Source organism: Bemisia tabaci, chromosome 3 (assembly GCF_918797505.1).
Source record: "Bemisia tabaci chromosome 3, PGI_BMITA_v3".
Classification (NCBI taxonomy): Eukaryota; Metazoa; Arthropoda; class Insecta; order Hemiptera; family Aleyrodidae; genus Bemisia; species Bemisia tabaci.
The window spans coordinates 39517369-39533812 of NC_092795.1; the positions used below are offsets into that span (position 1 = coordinate 39517369).

General features: G+C 35.0%; 1 protein-coding gene across 2 annotated transcripts; it reads left to right on the plus strand.

The window, feature by feature from the left end:
• The first annotated feature begins 293 nt into the window (after positions 1 to 293).
• LeuRS (Leucyl-tRNA synthetase) lies at positions 294 to 15648 on the plus strand. 2 transcript variants are annotated; one of them, XM_019044411.2, is made up of 17 exons: positions 294 to 312; positions 2324 to 2542; positions 3273 to 3488; positions 3933 to 4094; positions 4674 to 4918; positions 5744 to 5969; positions 6597 to 6815; positions 7687 to 7827; positions 8521 to 8645; positions 9105 to 9292; positions 9919 to 10057; positions 10584 to 10857; positions 11565 to 11818; positions 12171 to 12408; positions 12979 to 13236; positions 14074 to 14289; positions 14691 to 15648. In XM_019044411.2, the coding sequence occupies exons 2-17, from the start codon at positions 2492 to 2494 to the stop codon at positions 14790 to 14792; spliced, it is 3054 nt and encodes a 1017-aa protein (XP_018899956.2). In that variant the 5' UTR covers positions 294 to 312; positions 2324 to 2491; the 3' UTR covers positions 14793 to 15648. The 2 variants fall into 2 exon arrangements, with proteins under 2 accessions (XP_018899956.2, XP_018899955.2); XM_019044410.2 differs by lacking the exon at positions 294 to 312 and adding an exon at positions 957 to 1276.
• Positions 15649 to 16444: the final 796 nt, after the last annotated feature.

Here is a 16444-nt window from a genome sequence, read left to right on the forward strand (position 1 = left end):
AAGCGACGTATTATTAACGCAGGTCAACTTAATGACATCTTACGTCAGCGTAAATATTCATACTCTGGTTTGCCTGCAACATTACAAATTTCGGAAGGTCATATTTGATTTTAATGAACGAAATGGTTGTTTGTCGTGAAATTTCGCATGATTTTCGATTTTCTTTTAGTGGTCAAAAAATACTATGGAAAATAATAGATACAAAAGTGTCACCTCTTGAAAAATGAAGTTACTGAAGGCGGAAATTGTTCTTGCTCGCAATGAAGATAGGTACACTGTCCAGTTATGCCGACACTTTCATGAATAATGTAGGTAGGTAGTTATACAGGTGTCACATTAAAAGTCATGGTACGTATTCATGGATTATGGAGAAAATTGTTTAAATAGGAACTGGGAGAAAAAGAGACAATAAAGAATCTCACAGAGGATTTCAGCGGGAGAAAAATAACTCACCGTTTTGAGACTCGGAATATTAGGTGCAGGTAGGAGCTGTTGAACAGACTCTTAGACCTTCCTTCTAGCTACACGATACATATAGTCATAGTATGGATTTTACTTTAGTAATGATGGTACACGAACAAGAAAAAAAAAGAAAAAATTAGGAAATTGTTTAATGTATTTTTTGTTAGTTCCTCCAAAAGCGGAGAAGGGGCTATACTGGATGTTTGATGCACTTGCTCGCTCTAAGGTGAGTAATTTTTTCAAATAATTGCGTCATTCGTTGCCCCAAAATCCAGAGCTCCTAATTGTACACAGAAGGACTGGCATAAAGTCTAATAAGGAGGATATCTTCTCGGCCCAAGGGTTGGAACATGTAGGAGGTCGATTGCGTACAACACCTATTTACGCACCCAGAACCAGGATTCGGCTGAAAAGCTATTGTTATAATGCGCCGCAAATATGCCGGGTAGGCAAACAGCATGACCGTTTTGTTTATTTAGAATTTGAGGTTAGATTCTTTATCATAACCTGATTTTCTGTCTGAGCGGTTTCGTGGTTTCGTGTTCGTCATTTGAACGCATTTCATGCCAAATATGTGTTTTTGAGACAATTTTGGCTGTGCGTGTTCCATTTGAAACTTGAAAAAAGTAGAGTCATTCGTTTCTAGCGTTACATCATGATTCGCGTGCCGCAAATAGTGTTTAGTTAGCGATTCCACGTGTTGATAGGCTCAGTGAGAAAAATGATGATTTAATTGTTTTAAACCCGTCCATTACGTGTCGAAATCGTGAAAATATCGTTGTTTCTTTTGGACTTGTTTCTTTAATATAAAATGGTAAGTTAGCGAATTTGTTTATGATTACTGCCTGTGATCCCAGCAACTCTGCAGGTCGAACTTGAGTGATTCTCTAATTCAATATGTTCGGATATTTTTGCAGGTTCATTAATTTCTCTCCCACCTTCAGTTTCATTACCAGGAAAATGTTCGTTAAAACCTTGCTGCTATTCTTACCTTTGATGAAAGCCATCTCATCACCACTGAAAAGTTCCGAGCGAAGTGGCTCAAATGCTTATCAATGGTATCAAGAAAGTTTATGTATTCCAGTCTGAGATCACACTTGAGCTGCTGGAATTGAAAGTGATGAAACCTAACTGCCTAATCCTAAAATATTCTCTAATATGTCATTTGTTGCAAGGAAACTTGTGTCAAAATTTTCCCTAAATGGACAATCTGCAAGATGCCTTCTTAAAAATTTGAAATGTCTGCACGAATGTTTAACTGTTGCAACGAAGTGAAGATCATACGCACACAGTTTAACTGATTGTTCATGTTCCTCCCAACATTTAAATTTGTGTATTCTTTCAATAACAGGATTCTAATTATCTATGCCCTCATTAATCCTTTAGTGAACGTTGCGTTACTCTCAGGTCAATAGTCCGCATATATCAATTACATACCTGAAAATCTTTAGCACTTCCTTTTGCCGGATCTTAGATTGCAATAGAGATTGTATAAACTCTCGTCACCAAGTAATCCTAGCAGATGCAAACATTTTGCACCATTGAGTATCAGGTAATTCAGGGTATTGCGTTTTAAGCTTTTCATGACTGGTCCAGAAGATGGTCTGATGTCAGTTTAGCAATGAAAGTAAATGCAGGAATCTTCTGTCGCAGTCTTGAAAAGCTTAAAATTATTTATCGTGGACTTCAAAGACTTGAATTAATATGTCTTAAAGTCCTATTGCAGAACAGAAAAACATGATCACATGCTGTATTTTCTTACTTACCTGTTGTATATATTACCTTTTTTTCCATCCCTCTACTGATGTCGATTATTTTATTAGTTTATTAACTACAACTTTGATTACTTTTTCCTCTCCAGGCAGGGAATTTAGACCGGAAAGGAACTTTTAAAGTAGAGTTCCTGCAGCAAATTGAGAGTGATGTCCAAAAATGGTGGGATGAATTGAAAATATATGAGGAAGATGCGCCTTCAACTCCACGCAAAGATGCTAAGGAAAAGTTCTTGGCTACATTTCCATTCCCATACATGAATGGACGGCTTCATCTGGGTCATACGTTTTCACTGTCAAAATGTGAGGTAAGTATAAATTAAATTTCATTTCGTAATTTTGTAAGTAACCTTGAACTTTATCTGTAAATTTCATAAAATATACAGAACAATTTAAAAGCAAAATTTTAATCATTACTCTGGGATTTTTCGCCAAGTTTTCTTAGAAGTGGAGGAGGTGCTGATAAACAGTCAAGTCATTCCATTGTTTTGAATGCAATAATTGCCCAACAAAAAAATTGAAATGGGCTAAACCGCATCAGAAGTTTCAGGAAATTCAGTATCACTTGGGCAGAAAGTATTTTGATTGTAGTTCAGATAGGGCACATTTTCCCCTCAATTTGAAACTCCTAGTAGAGAAAAGTTAAATTTTCCAAATTATTAATTATGACTTTTGAAATTGAATTTTGAATCAAAATCAGATCTCACTTCAGGGCATAAGCCCCTAAGCAACCCGCAAAGGTGGCCTGTGCCCCTTCTCTCTATTGTTTCGTTATGCTAAGGACATTAAAAATTAAAATTTTAGCTTTTTGAGGAATATTTCCCATACATTTGATACGATCCGTTCCATTTATTTTTTTCCCCCTCATTTGTTATGTTTTGCTAGTTATTCACAATTTTACATTTTTCCCCCTTACTTTTCACAATTTTTGTGTCAAGAAAAAAAAATGACAGTTCTCTGCCCTGGATGGCTTTTCTTCGGAAATAATCCATTATAAAATTGCTCATTCTCAAATCATCAACCTTTCATGTCCTCTAGTTTGCTGTTCGCTACCAGCGACTGAAAGGGAAAAAGGTGCTCTTTCCATTCGGATTCCATTGCACTGGAATGCCAATTAAAGCATGTGCGGATAAATTGAAGAGAGAGATGGAGTCTTTTGGATTTCCGCCAGAGTTTCCAGCGCCTGAAGACACGGGGCCTCCCGCTGAAACCAACGAAGATGCTTTCATGAAAGATAAAAGCAAAGGAAAGAAGGTAAGTGCAACTTTTTTTTAACCTCACTTGATGTAATCAGTAATTGTTTTATCATTAATTTACCGCAGCAAAACATTTGATTCTTATGATTACTGAAATTTATTTGAGTATGACGAAGAAAAGTACTGTTGCTGTTGGTTAAGAATAATTGAAAAATTAGCGGAAAATCTAGACGGCTGGCGACCTTAGCATCTCTTGCTCAGGGCAAAACTGAGTCAAGTTAATTTTCTGTGGCAAATCATTTTTTAAATTTGTTGAATTTATTTTACATTTTACTCAAAAATGAAGCTACATACCTACTTCTATTTTTTCACCCACTAATTTGTAGGATTCAGATTATTTCCCTTAAAATAAGTATCAACAAATAAGAGAAACAAAAATATTGAATCATCTACCTATTTCTTGTTTTTTAAATGTTTCATTTACTTACTTTTTTTCCAACAGAGTAAAGCAGTAGCAAAGGCTGGCACTGCTAAGTACCAATGGGAAATCATGAAAAGTTTAGGACTTCCCGATGAGGAAATCAAAAAGTTTGCAGATGCCTCATACTGGCTGGAACATTTTCCACCGCTGGCTGTGAAAGACTTACGAAGTATTGGAATTCATGTGAGTACATTCTTTGATAAATGCCTGATAGGTTCTTATTCTTTGTTAACGCCTATCAATTTACAAGAGTTATGAAGTCTTTGTTACAAGATTTTTGTAAAGTTAATTTGATTATTTTTATCCATTACACATGAGGCCGACAGGTCTCCAGTAGCATGCACTGAAATCTTGTTTCTCGCTCGCACATTACCTGACTGCCTTTAAATCCACAGGTGAAATATAAACAGACAAATCAAGCTGTAGCTTATAGCACCTGTTTTTGTCTTACTGTTGGGCTCAAAGGGAATTTATTGCCATAAAGGAATTATTTTGAGTGTGAGGAACAAGATTTCAGCTCACCCCACTGCAAGTCTCTATCATTTCTTTTTTAAACTTTTTTCCTGGTCGAAGTTTTACCGGAAACCTTTAACTCAAATGTAGGTAGCAGGAACTTTATTATTCCTCAGAGAATGAACCAAGTAAAATGTTTAATTTTCCATGATCTCTAATCTAAGTAGATGTGTGAATAGTTTTGACCTTTTTCATTTTACCATAGATTTTTATTTTCTCAGTTTTTTTTCTATCTCCTTTTTTCCTCAGGTCGATTGGCGTAGGACTTTCATAACGACTGATGCAAATCCATTTTTTGATAGTTTTGTGCGATGGCAATTCTTCAGACTGCGCGATAAGCACAAAGTGAAATATGGAAAACGTTACACCGTATTCTCGCCAAGAGATAACCAACCATGCATGGACCATGATCGAGCAAGTGGTGAAGGTGTTGGTCCGCAAGAATACACTCTGGTGAAGATGAAAGTACTAGAACCCTATCCACCGAAGCTAAGGTTTGTGATAGCAATTTCTCATAAATATCAGGTCCAAAAAATATGTAACTGCTGCATCAAGGATGTTGAAGAACATAAGAGGACTTATCTGTAACAATAGCGGATGTGAAAAATTACCTTTTCGAAATACATTCAAAAAACTGTTTTGGCATCGAGAAAATTTTGAGAAAATACTTGAGATGTGATCTTCGAGATCTGTACATTATGCCAGAGCCAAACATATTAAATTTTTGTGTGAACAAAACAGTTTTTTAAGCGTGTTTCAAAAAGGAAATTTTTCACATCCGCTATTGTTACAGATAAGTCCTCATATATAGAAAGAGGAATCTGATTTTGATGACCAAATTACCATCTCCGATGGAGTCTTATCACTCAATTAGAGTTAAGGCAATCATAATGCACTCTTAACATTCCGAATCAACTCACCTAAAATAATCTGCTTGTTTTGTTACATGATGAACATTTCATGGCTCTCTCAATCTTATTGTCAGGTGATGAAATAATGTGATAAAAGGAAAAGAAGGAATGTGTATTAATGAACTTGGAAAGGCAAACAAAACAGAATGCAATTTACCTAGGACGTTCGGCTTTATCCATTGCATTGGTGCTTATCTGTACATTGCTCAATAAATAGATCATGAGGCACCAAAATGTTCTCTTTTGTCGACACTTGTTTGAGACTTGTTTCTCTCCGTTCAGACAAAAAAGGTCTTTTTTTTTTAAATTTTCATTCCTTGTCCTAAAAAGAACTGTCTAATTTTTATCAGATACATATCTTTTCCAATATTAATGGATTACTAATTGAAATATTTTTTCTTATTCCAGTTCCTACAAAGGGACTTCAGTGTTTTTAGTTGCAGCTACTCTGCGACCAGAGACCATGTATGGGCAAACAAATTGTTGGGTCCGACCGGACATGAAATATATAGCCTTCAAAAATATATCTAACGAAATATTCATCTGTACTCAAAGGTCAGCTAGGAATATGTCATACCAGGGCTTCACACAGTTTGAAGGAAAATTAGATGTGGAATTAAACCTAGTTGGAAATGTAAGTAATGATAATCTTAAAGCTGTTACCATTCTCCTTGATTTTTTCATAGAATTTCTTTCATTTCATTTTTTTTCGGTTGAAAAAGTCAGTCAAGGTTCGTGAAAATTGTTTGACTAAAGTGGGTTAACTGTTTTGCCACACAACACAAAATTTACTGAAATGACTGATTTACAGAACAGAGTGTGGGTGAAATTTTGACTGAATCAACATAACTGCGTCTGTCCAGGCAAATGTGTGATGAACGAAAAAATTCAAGTCCTATCAAAAGTTACAAGAATTCACATACGTTACCTCACATCCGATTTTGGTTGGCTCAATGTTTTTAATTGGTTCCCTTCTTTGATTTTTCCGTGCAATAAATTGAAATTATTTGGGGTTTTTCTGTAAATTATCTTCAATTTAAGCAGCTTTTCCTTAGCATAGAAAATGACAGTATAGCTTTAATCGTTGCCTTTTACATTCTGTTTAGAGACTGGAAAAAATATTGCTCTAAGTGGCATTAAAATTGATCGGTTTTCCCTTCAGTCCTCTATTGTCTACTCTAAATATTTTTGCTGGCTCATAGCAGAGAAATAAATGGATAGTGGTCAGTTTTAACACTGCACATGTTTTTTTTGTCAACAGGACATCATGGGTATCAAATTAGAAGCTCCTCTTACATCTAATAAAGTGGTCTATACTCTACCGATGCTAACAATTAAAGAAGAGAAAGGTACGGGTATTGTAACCAGTGTTCCTTCTGATTCGCCAGATGACTATGCTGCGCTCTTAGATCTCAAGAAAAAACAGCCTCTACGAGAGAAATATAACATTCTAGATGAAATGGTTTTACCTTTTGAACCGGTAAGAGAATTTAATGCTTTACTTCTTGTTAGGACAAACCGTATCAATATATTTGTCTACTTTTAGAAAGTTTACATTCCCCAATAGTCCGTGCATTTTGATAGACAGAGTCAAAGTGAGGGCATTTTTGCGCACGCTGAGGAACACAAGGATTTGCCGCTCCAGGCCAGGCTCTTTGCGGTCTGTTCCCATTGTGTCTATGCTGAGTTGTTGCATCCCTTTTCAACAAGCCCTCTGCCTGGTGTTAGTAAAAAAATTGGGGATCAATTTTTTTATGGTTCGTCAAATTTTCATTTATTTCTACAAATTTGGATCCAGCGTACAATCCTGTTAAAAAATATGTGTAATTGTTAGGGAGCATAATGGTAAGTTATTGCATCATGAAACTCGCAGATTCGCTCAGAGCATAGTTTATAATAAAAGGGCTCCGTAATCTTTGAAAAATATGTATACAGTTTATGTTTTTTTCCCCTTTTCATAATGTTTAAAATTTGCAGTGTAAGCAAGGTTTGTCTTGTGAAGGGAGAGCAGAAAATTTGTGATAGTAACCAACTTGAAAGTATCCGAGCCCGTGGAGTCAGTCATTTTTTTTCAATAAAAATCTTGCTTGCATAAATCAACCTGCTTTATACACGCCATGTGATGTCTCACTACTGCTCTCCTATCACATCACTTCTTAAGCTAGTTTCTCTTGCATCTTTCAATACATATGTGAACTACTTGTCACAATTACAGTAATGATTTTTTTACATTTTTAGAGAAATTTTTTATCACAAGTAAAAATGAATGAAACGGAGCATAACTTAATTTTTGTTTGTTTCCTCAAAATACTTTTGGGTTTTACATTACACAATACTTTTTCCCCTTTCAGATTCCTATAATTGAAATTCCTGAATTAGGTAAATTAAGTGCCGTTCATCTTTATGAAAAACTAAAAATTCAAAGCCAAAATGATAAAGACAAACTCCAAGAAGCCAAGGAGCTTGTATACCTGAAAGGTTTTTATGATGGCGTAAGTATCTTTTCGGTTATTTTGTTTCTGAAGCATGAATGATTCAACAATTTTTTTTTTTTCATTTGTAATCATTAGGTCAATGGAAACCATTGTTTTTCTCAAGAAATTGGTTTTTTTTTAGTAAACGTGTGCCCCCAATTATCTATCCATATCATGGGGCTTTTCAATTTTATCCTAACTTTATTTTCATGTTATAAATCTAATGTGAATTTTAGTCTGTGATCTCAGGATAAAAATTCCATCCCATTTATGAAACTCATCAATTATGGTCCTGTGATAATTTTGTCTCATTCTAATTAATGTGACTTTAAATGAAACAAAAAAAATGGCTACCAAAATTCTGATGCTCTAATCATGTCCAGAATTTATTGCAGTGGGTTTTGTGAAGTGTTAAAAATGAAACAAATTTCAAAATAAAGAAGATGTATGGGAATATATGGAAGTTGTACATCCCCTCTGATGCAAGTCCTTCACCATCTATTATGGTGAAAGGAAGTGGTAAGACATAAAATACAAAAACATCAAATGTAGTTTGTTGCCTGAAATTGCTTCTCACAAAAAATTCCCCAATTTATTTTTTCAAAGTGACTTAATAGAATCATTCTTTGTTGTGAAACCTTAAAGCTATCTAATCTGAATTTTCTTGTGTCATGTCTTGTTAGTTACTTAGACAAAATTGTCTTCTTAAAGGTTATGTTAGTTGGAGACTTTGCTGGCAAGAAGGTCCATGAAGTTAAGAAATCTGCGCAAAAGCTGCTGATTGATCAAGGGCAAGCTGTATTATACTATGAACCAGAAAAACTAATCATGTCCAGGTAGGAACCAATCCCTTACCATAAACACGTTTTTAGGAATAAATGAAAAAATTGCTTGGCAATAATAGGCCAGTCCAAATTGTTAAGTAGTTACGGTCTCATGAGTCAAAGATAGTTTATTTTTTGTAGAAAAATCCCTCTAGTATTTTTGTTGGTTAGCTCAACAGTGAAAACTGAAAAATAATGTGATAATCTCAGTAGAAAATCAGGCTAGTTTGCAGCTGTCATTCCTTCCTTCGACCATGTCACCAAGGACAATTAAAATATTATCACTTTAGTTGGTCTTTTATTTGAGTTTTTTTTAAGACGATGCCATCTCATCAGTGCTCTTATAATTACGTTTTTGCTAAAGTAGTCCTTGTATATGAAGTGTATAGGTGCTCTTTACTGAATGTACAGTATGATATTCCTCACCTAACATTCTAAGTTGCCTTAATTCTTTATGTTTTTGGGTTGTAGATCTGGAGACGAGTGTGTAGTAGCCCTCTGCGATCAATGGTATCTTGATTATGGGGAGGAGAGCTGGAAAGCTGCTGCTGAGAAAGCACTTCAAAGCATGAACCTGTATCATGAAGAAGTCAGGCGGAATTTTACAGCCTCACTCAATTGGCTTCACGAATATGCATGCTCTAGGACTTATGGCCTTGGTATGCTGTTTTTAAGTTTTAGATATTACTTTTATCCAACACTTGAATTTCTGAAAAATTGAACTCTGTAACCATTTATCCCTTTAACCTACAAAGTGATGGAATATCTTGAGTAGCATTTAGCAGAAATCAACAAGATTAGCAAAGAATTCTAAGTGGAATTTTTGTTCAAAGGTCAGGAAGAATTAGGCAATCCGAAAACTTTAGAGCTGAGGAAAAGCAATAAAAAGTCTGGAAATCAGAAGTTGAGGATGTTTTGGAAACCCTGGTGACTGATTGAGACACTTAAGTCAGTCATTCTTCAAGTTTCCATGGCTTTTCTAAGCACGAGTGCAAAGAGATCTCTTATTTAATGTCTCCCAAAGATTGTTTGACACTTTAATCAGAAGTTTTAAAATAATAACCCCTGATTATGTGGAAAGTCAATCATCATTGCGTTCGATTAACGAAGTTTCTTAAAGCGTCAAAGAAGCCCTAAAATAATGAAACCATTAGATAATGTGAAACAACTGGGCGCTCCTTCAATGATGGGCATAGCAATATCAAGAAAATACTCCCATACTACAAGAATAGAATTTTAATTTCAAATGCTAAATTGGTCTCATGTCTCCATTTTGTTTCTGCAGGTACTAAGCTGCCATGGGACGAACAATGGCTTATTGAGTCTCTGTCTGATTCGACCATTTACATGGCTTACTATACTGTGTCCCATCTCCTACAAGGTGGCACATTTAAAGGAGAAAATGGAAATGTTCTGAAGATCAGGTATTGCCAGAGCTCTCACCACTATCATTCTTCTTAGCTACAATCAACTCTGTTGACGAATAAATCAGGAGTTAACTTGAAAACTTTCTTTCACAACTTAAATCATTCAGTTTTATCAATACTCTCCTTGCCAACAAATTTTTTGGCATGTTTTCCCACCAGACTAAGAAATAAACTGATAATATAGCAAAATGTGACTACTGTAAATCACTATTATTAGAGACAGCTGAAATGTAGACATTATATTCTAGCAGGGAGTGTGTTAGAAGTCAACAAGTGTATAATTTTTATCACTATCTCACAATTTTGCGCTTCTGTAACAATCCACAGAACAAAAATCCCTAGATCTCAAAAATTTAAAATTGATGCATCGGTACTATTGCTTATAGGAGAGCTTTACATCAATATTTTTCAGCACCTCTGATTAGTCAGTGATGCCATGCTGAATCAACTGTGCGGAACAATTTTCTTCAAAAATTCAATTTTCATTAGCAATTCTCAACTCTTTTATTTTTTCTCTAACCAGACCGGAGCAAATGACACCTGAGGTATGGGATTACATTTTCTTCAAAAATGCACCTTTTCCGAAGAAGACGGAAATCTCCAAAGAATCCCTCGACAAGATGAAGCTGGAATTTAATTATTGGTACCCCGTTGATCTTCGTTGCTCAGGCAAAGACCTCATCCAAAATCATCTCACATTCTTCATTTACATCCATTGTGCTATTTGGGACCAAGATCCATCCATGTGGCCCCAAGGCATCCGTGCCAATGGCCACCTTCTTCTCAATTCAGCCAAAGTAAGTATTTTTTCTAAAATTAAAAAATTCGCAACCTCTGCTGAAACCTCATATTGATGATATGAAATCATAGAGTGAGTCTGTTGCAAGCGAAAGATACAGCCAAGTGAATAGATGCCCAAAAAGTAAAATCGCTCAAAAATCACATCTGGTACATCAAAAAAGTCTGAAATCCACTCTTTAGCAAGCAATCAACAGTTTGTAACATGCTTTTTCATGATCGCATCTCCAGGCAATTTTTCTCAGTGACTAGCAGTTAGATTTGCCTAAAGGGAAAGAGACTCAAGGAAAGCAAACTTGATCTATGATCCAACCCAATCTAATGAACAAAGAATCTTGTGAACTATCAAAAATTATCCTCACTTTAATATTTCAATTGATTTAAAGCTATTACTTTTGCTGAACAAAGGAAGCGGCAAACACACTTGAAAAAAATTAAAATAATACGTCAGAAAAATTTTGCAAAACTCCAGTATTTATTCCAGTTAGATTTTCTTAGTTCCCTGTCTGGGCAAACCTTGTTACCAGCTACTAAGAAAATTACTCACTGAAATTTGAAGAAGCATGCTAAAAACTACGCAGATTGTGCAGAAAAGGGATGAATTTCTGATTTCTATGATACGCTCATCATGATTCTCATGCAATTTTACCTGTTTAAAGTCTATTCTTTTGCTTAGCCCTAGCTAATTATTTACATATTTTTGCAGATGTCAAAATCGGAAGGTAACTTCTTGACCCTGTGTGATGCTGTTCAGAAATTTAGCGCTGATGGAATGAGATTATGTTTAGCAGACTCTGGTGATTCGGTTGAAGATGCTAATTTTGTTGAGAGCACAGCTGATGCTGGCATCCTCAGGCTTTACACATTCATAGAATGGGTCAAATCTGTGCTGTCAGCAAAAGATACATTCAGGAATGGACCTCCTGAGAAGTACCGATGGACAGACAAAGTTTTTATCAGGTATGTTCTTGTTTGTCTGTCATCTACTTTTATGGCTGTAATGCATGATATGCACTGACGATGCTGTACGCCAGTAATCTGAAAATTGAAATGATTTTCTCATCTTAAGTAACCAGCTCTAACTTAATAGTATAATTTTTATTCTTAAAATATATTGTATTCAAGGATATTTAGAAGATAACAATGAATAATGATCTCATTCGACTCATATTCTCAATGCTCAAGATAAAATTATATTCAGCTTTTGATATTTATGACTTGTATGATAGAATCCTGGGCCCTAGGCATTGGGCACTACCTACTTTCATCACAAACATGTTCTAATCTTGATGATCTGTCCTGTGTGTTTTAGTGAAATGAACCTGAAAATAAGAGAAACAGACGAAAACTTTGAAAAAATGCTTTTCAAAGAAGCCTTAAGAACAGGTTTCTTTGAAATGCAGGCCATTCGAGATAAGTATCGAGAATTGACGGCAAATGAAGATGGTATGCATTATCAGCTAGTGCTTCGCTTTATTGAAGTACAGACTGTTTTACTCGCACCCATTTGTCCGCATGTATCGGAACATGTGTACCAGCTATTGGGAAAGGTAAACAATAGATACAATTTGGCTTTTGTTTTACCTCTCTAATTCTTAATTTTCATTTTATTTTGACTCTCAGTTGTGTACAACTCAATATTTAAAAGAGAGAAGGTGGTTAGGGGCTCTGTACAACAGACCCAAGTCAAAAGAAAATAGTTGCCCTGTACTGATGATGGGTCCAATTAGACCCAAAACGCATAAATAGAATGTTATTTTAACTTGTAAAGAATAGAACTTTTTTCCTTACTAAGAATGGTGAAATCTAACTATTATGGTACCTACATACAATGAGAAAAGAATTTGATTTATGATAACGCTAATTCTAAGAATCTAAGATTTCCATCTTTGCTGAAAAAATTGGTCACCCGAAGTGCAGTGGTTTTATCACCTGCCTTGAGATCAGAAGGTGTTGGGATTGAGTCCTGGCAAGAAGATTTAAATTTAAAAATCTCATTTGAGGGCCTCGGGGAGTCTGTTGCTTGAGTTTGGATTGACCATGGTAGGAATTAATGTAGGAAAATTTCAGGAAAGAAGAAAGGAAGAAAAATTGATGTAAAAATGTTTGTGTCCTTCTAGAAATCAAGTGTAGTTGCTGCTAGCTGGCCTGAAGCTGGCCCAGTGGATAATGAACTAGTCTTGTCAGTAGAATATCTGATGGAAGCAGCGCATGCCTTCCGTCTGCAACAGAAAAATCAGATTCAAAATCTCTTGAAAAAACAAAAAAATAAGACGCCCAATGCTGTAGTGAAGCCAAGCTCTGCAACAATATGGGTAGCCAAAACGTTCCCACCGTGGCAACACATTATCTTGACTACAATGAAAGAAATGTATCAGGTAAGTTGGCTTTTTTAATCAACCCCAGTAATGCATAAAAGTTTGTAGAAATATTTTTCAAAAGCGAAGATTTTTGGCAGAAGGAAGGTGAAATAAGTTCTAATAAACTAAGGAATAATAACAAGTTTGAACAGCCAAAAAAATTCATAACAAATTGAAGGACTATCAATTACCTTAGATTTATGCACCGCCGTTTCTTCTTCAGAGCTGTTCTTCAATTTTTTTTGTTTTCCGATTTTAGATGGGTTTTTTTTTTTTCTTTTATTTCAATCACTGTCGATTCAGAATCTGAATTTTAATTTTAAAAGGGACTCCCTGCACAAGTATTTGAATTTAAATTTAACCAAGATTAGGAAATGTGTAACTCATTGTTGATTATAACTGAGTTTTAAAGTGAAATTATCGTCACAAGTGAGTTATACGTTTTTTAACCTTCAGGAACTGATGTTAGAATTTTCAAAAAATCATTAAAAGTAGTATCAATATGGTAGTATTTCAGATTCCTCCAGTTATTACACAGCGAACTAAAATGTTTACAAAACTTTATTGCTTTTGGTGCAGACAATTCCAGGGTTGAATTCAGGTAAATTGGGGAGGTTACTATGGGATTGACAGTTTTCAGTGAAAACTCCTTTTGTATGTCTCCAAAATTTAGTGTCTCTTTTCTTCTGTAAAAACTGACCATCTCCCACTGCATTTCTTCTAATAGCCAAGAAATAGGACTGTCTGTTTCACCCTCTAAAGATACATGATTGCTACTCTTACTAAGTATTCTAATTTTATTAGTTATTATTCTGATATGAATCTCACTTATCTCATCTTGTTTTATTTGACTAGAATAATAGTCAGACTCTACCTGAAAACAAGGCATTATCCACCATTCTATCCAGCAAACCAGAGCTGAAAAAGTACATGAAAAGAGTGATGCCTTTTGTTCAAGACACAAGGAAAAAAGTCGAAGCAGTTGGAATCACTGCTCTAAACTTGACACTAGATTTTGATGAGCTAAATGTCCTTCTACTGAATCAGGTCTACCTGAGGAATACATTAGACGTAAGTATATTTATGTTTTCTAGCCCCAGTTAAGTTCCTAAGGTGCAATTCATAGAAACTAATAAAGTAACCAATTATCTATTAAAAAATGAAAATTCTTAGGAAAATAATCCATTCGCATGAATTTAACAATGAACATCCTTGTGGACTTTCATTTTTCTAAAAGAGAAGATTATCGAATTTCATCATGTTATCAAATTATGTGTGAACAAATGCCACAGGATTGACACACATCAGTAAGCATTTCTAGAATCACCATCCGTATTATGTGACAGGAAAATCTCTGAAAAATCTCTCTCATATGCAATACTACCACCAAATTATATTGACATCATGAAAACTATGTTTTACATAATTTCAATTCCTAATTCTTGTTACTAATTTTGTATGTATTTTTTCAGCTGGAATCCCTTGAAATCAAGTATTCTGATGTTGAGGATGCCCCTGAGGCTGTGCGTGAAGACTGTTGTCCTGGTCACCCTTACATCGCATTCCAATTCTAAAGTGAATAACTGATTAGCTATCTCTTTCAGTGACGAACACAGTGCATTGGAGCCTTTTCACTGACACAAACTGGACAGTAGTGTCAACGATTGCTGAAGAGAGTATGGATGGTCTATCAATCACTTCTGTCAAAATCTTTCTCAAGTACTAAACCCTTCATAAAAAAGAAATGTTTTTTTCAAGTAAAATCAACCGTACGTCATCCAGTTCAAAATATTCACCGCAGAAGGATAGCAAATAGAATTACAACCGTGTCATTTCTTACCATTCAGAGAGAATTTTCATGCTGCTTTCCTTTTGAAGCTTCCAAAATTTAATCAAACATTGTCCTTAAGCATTCCTTGCACAGATACTATTTCCGTAAAATTTTGAATAATAATTCAGAAACTCTCTTGGTTGCTCAATAGATAAGTTTTTATTAGGTGCAGTGGAAATTTTAAGTGGTACATATAAGAAGCGTCGTAATCTTTTTTTCACTAGTAGTTGATCTACAACTAAGAATCATTGTAGTGGATCGATTTGATTTTTATCATATAACTTAGTCAAGCTACTCTCAGTTTCTAATTAATTTATTTTTTCTTTTAATCGAGCTTGCATATCTCCTGTTTGTTTTGTTTTTTAATCAGTATTATGTTAAGGAGAAAAACAGGTATGCGTTTTTTTTATTTATTTATTTTAATTGCTATAAGTTATTTATTTTGTAAATGTTACAAAATGCTGGTGTGATTAATAAGATATTATTTCTTTAGGCGAAATAATTTAACCAGATTACGAAGATTTATTCTGTAAGTTTTGATGTATTGACCTTCCTTCAGCTTTGTCATCCACTTTTCAAGAATATCTTTCAAATCTGGACTTCGTATTTTAATCTCCTTTCAAACTCCTTTCCTTGATTATCGAATCATTCAAAATTCTTTAAGTTCATGCTTACATGGTACATGGTAATTATCAATCTCTGTGGTATGATATAATTGTCATCAGGTTTTTTCTCCAGTGGAGACTTATGGTCCTAAGGCTGATGTAGTAATCCAAAGTAATAAAAGACTATGAATTTCATTTTACGAGTATTAAGTTAACCATCATTTCTAAATCAGAAAAGGATACCCGCTCAATTAAAACAACAGTCTGCTCCTAAGACCATGACGATATGGTAATCGAAGGCTATCAAACAATACCGCCTAACTGACAATTTTGGCTAATAAGTGTTAGCGACTTTTCTGCATTCTACAGTGTAAAATACGCAAGCTGATAGTTTCAGTTCTTTTTCCAATTCTGTAGGGAAGCGCTTCAATGACGCTGTAATGAATGAAAAAATTAGAAATCCACCCATAAAATTACAAATATGGCGAAACTTTCTCTTCGTTCTGAAAAATTGTCAGTTTGCAGATGGGCGGTATTGTTTGTTAGCCATCGTAATGCTAGAACACACCAACCTCCATGTTAATCAACTCGTTATTATAATGTTCTACAGGAAGGGAGGGTACACTCCATTAGAGTCCCCCCCTCCCTCGTAAGCTTAACTTACTATAAATTTTATCTACTGATTTTCCCTCCAAGTAGAATATATTTTAGCTAGCCTGAAATGGCCGAAGAATTCTTTTTCAACAAAATATTTTTTAGAAATATTAGGCCCATCTCAATTAGGAGACCT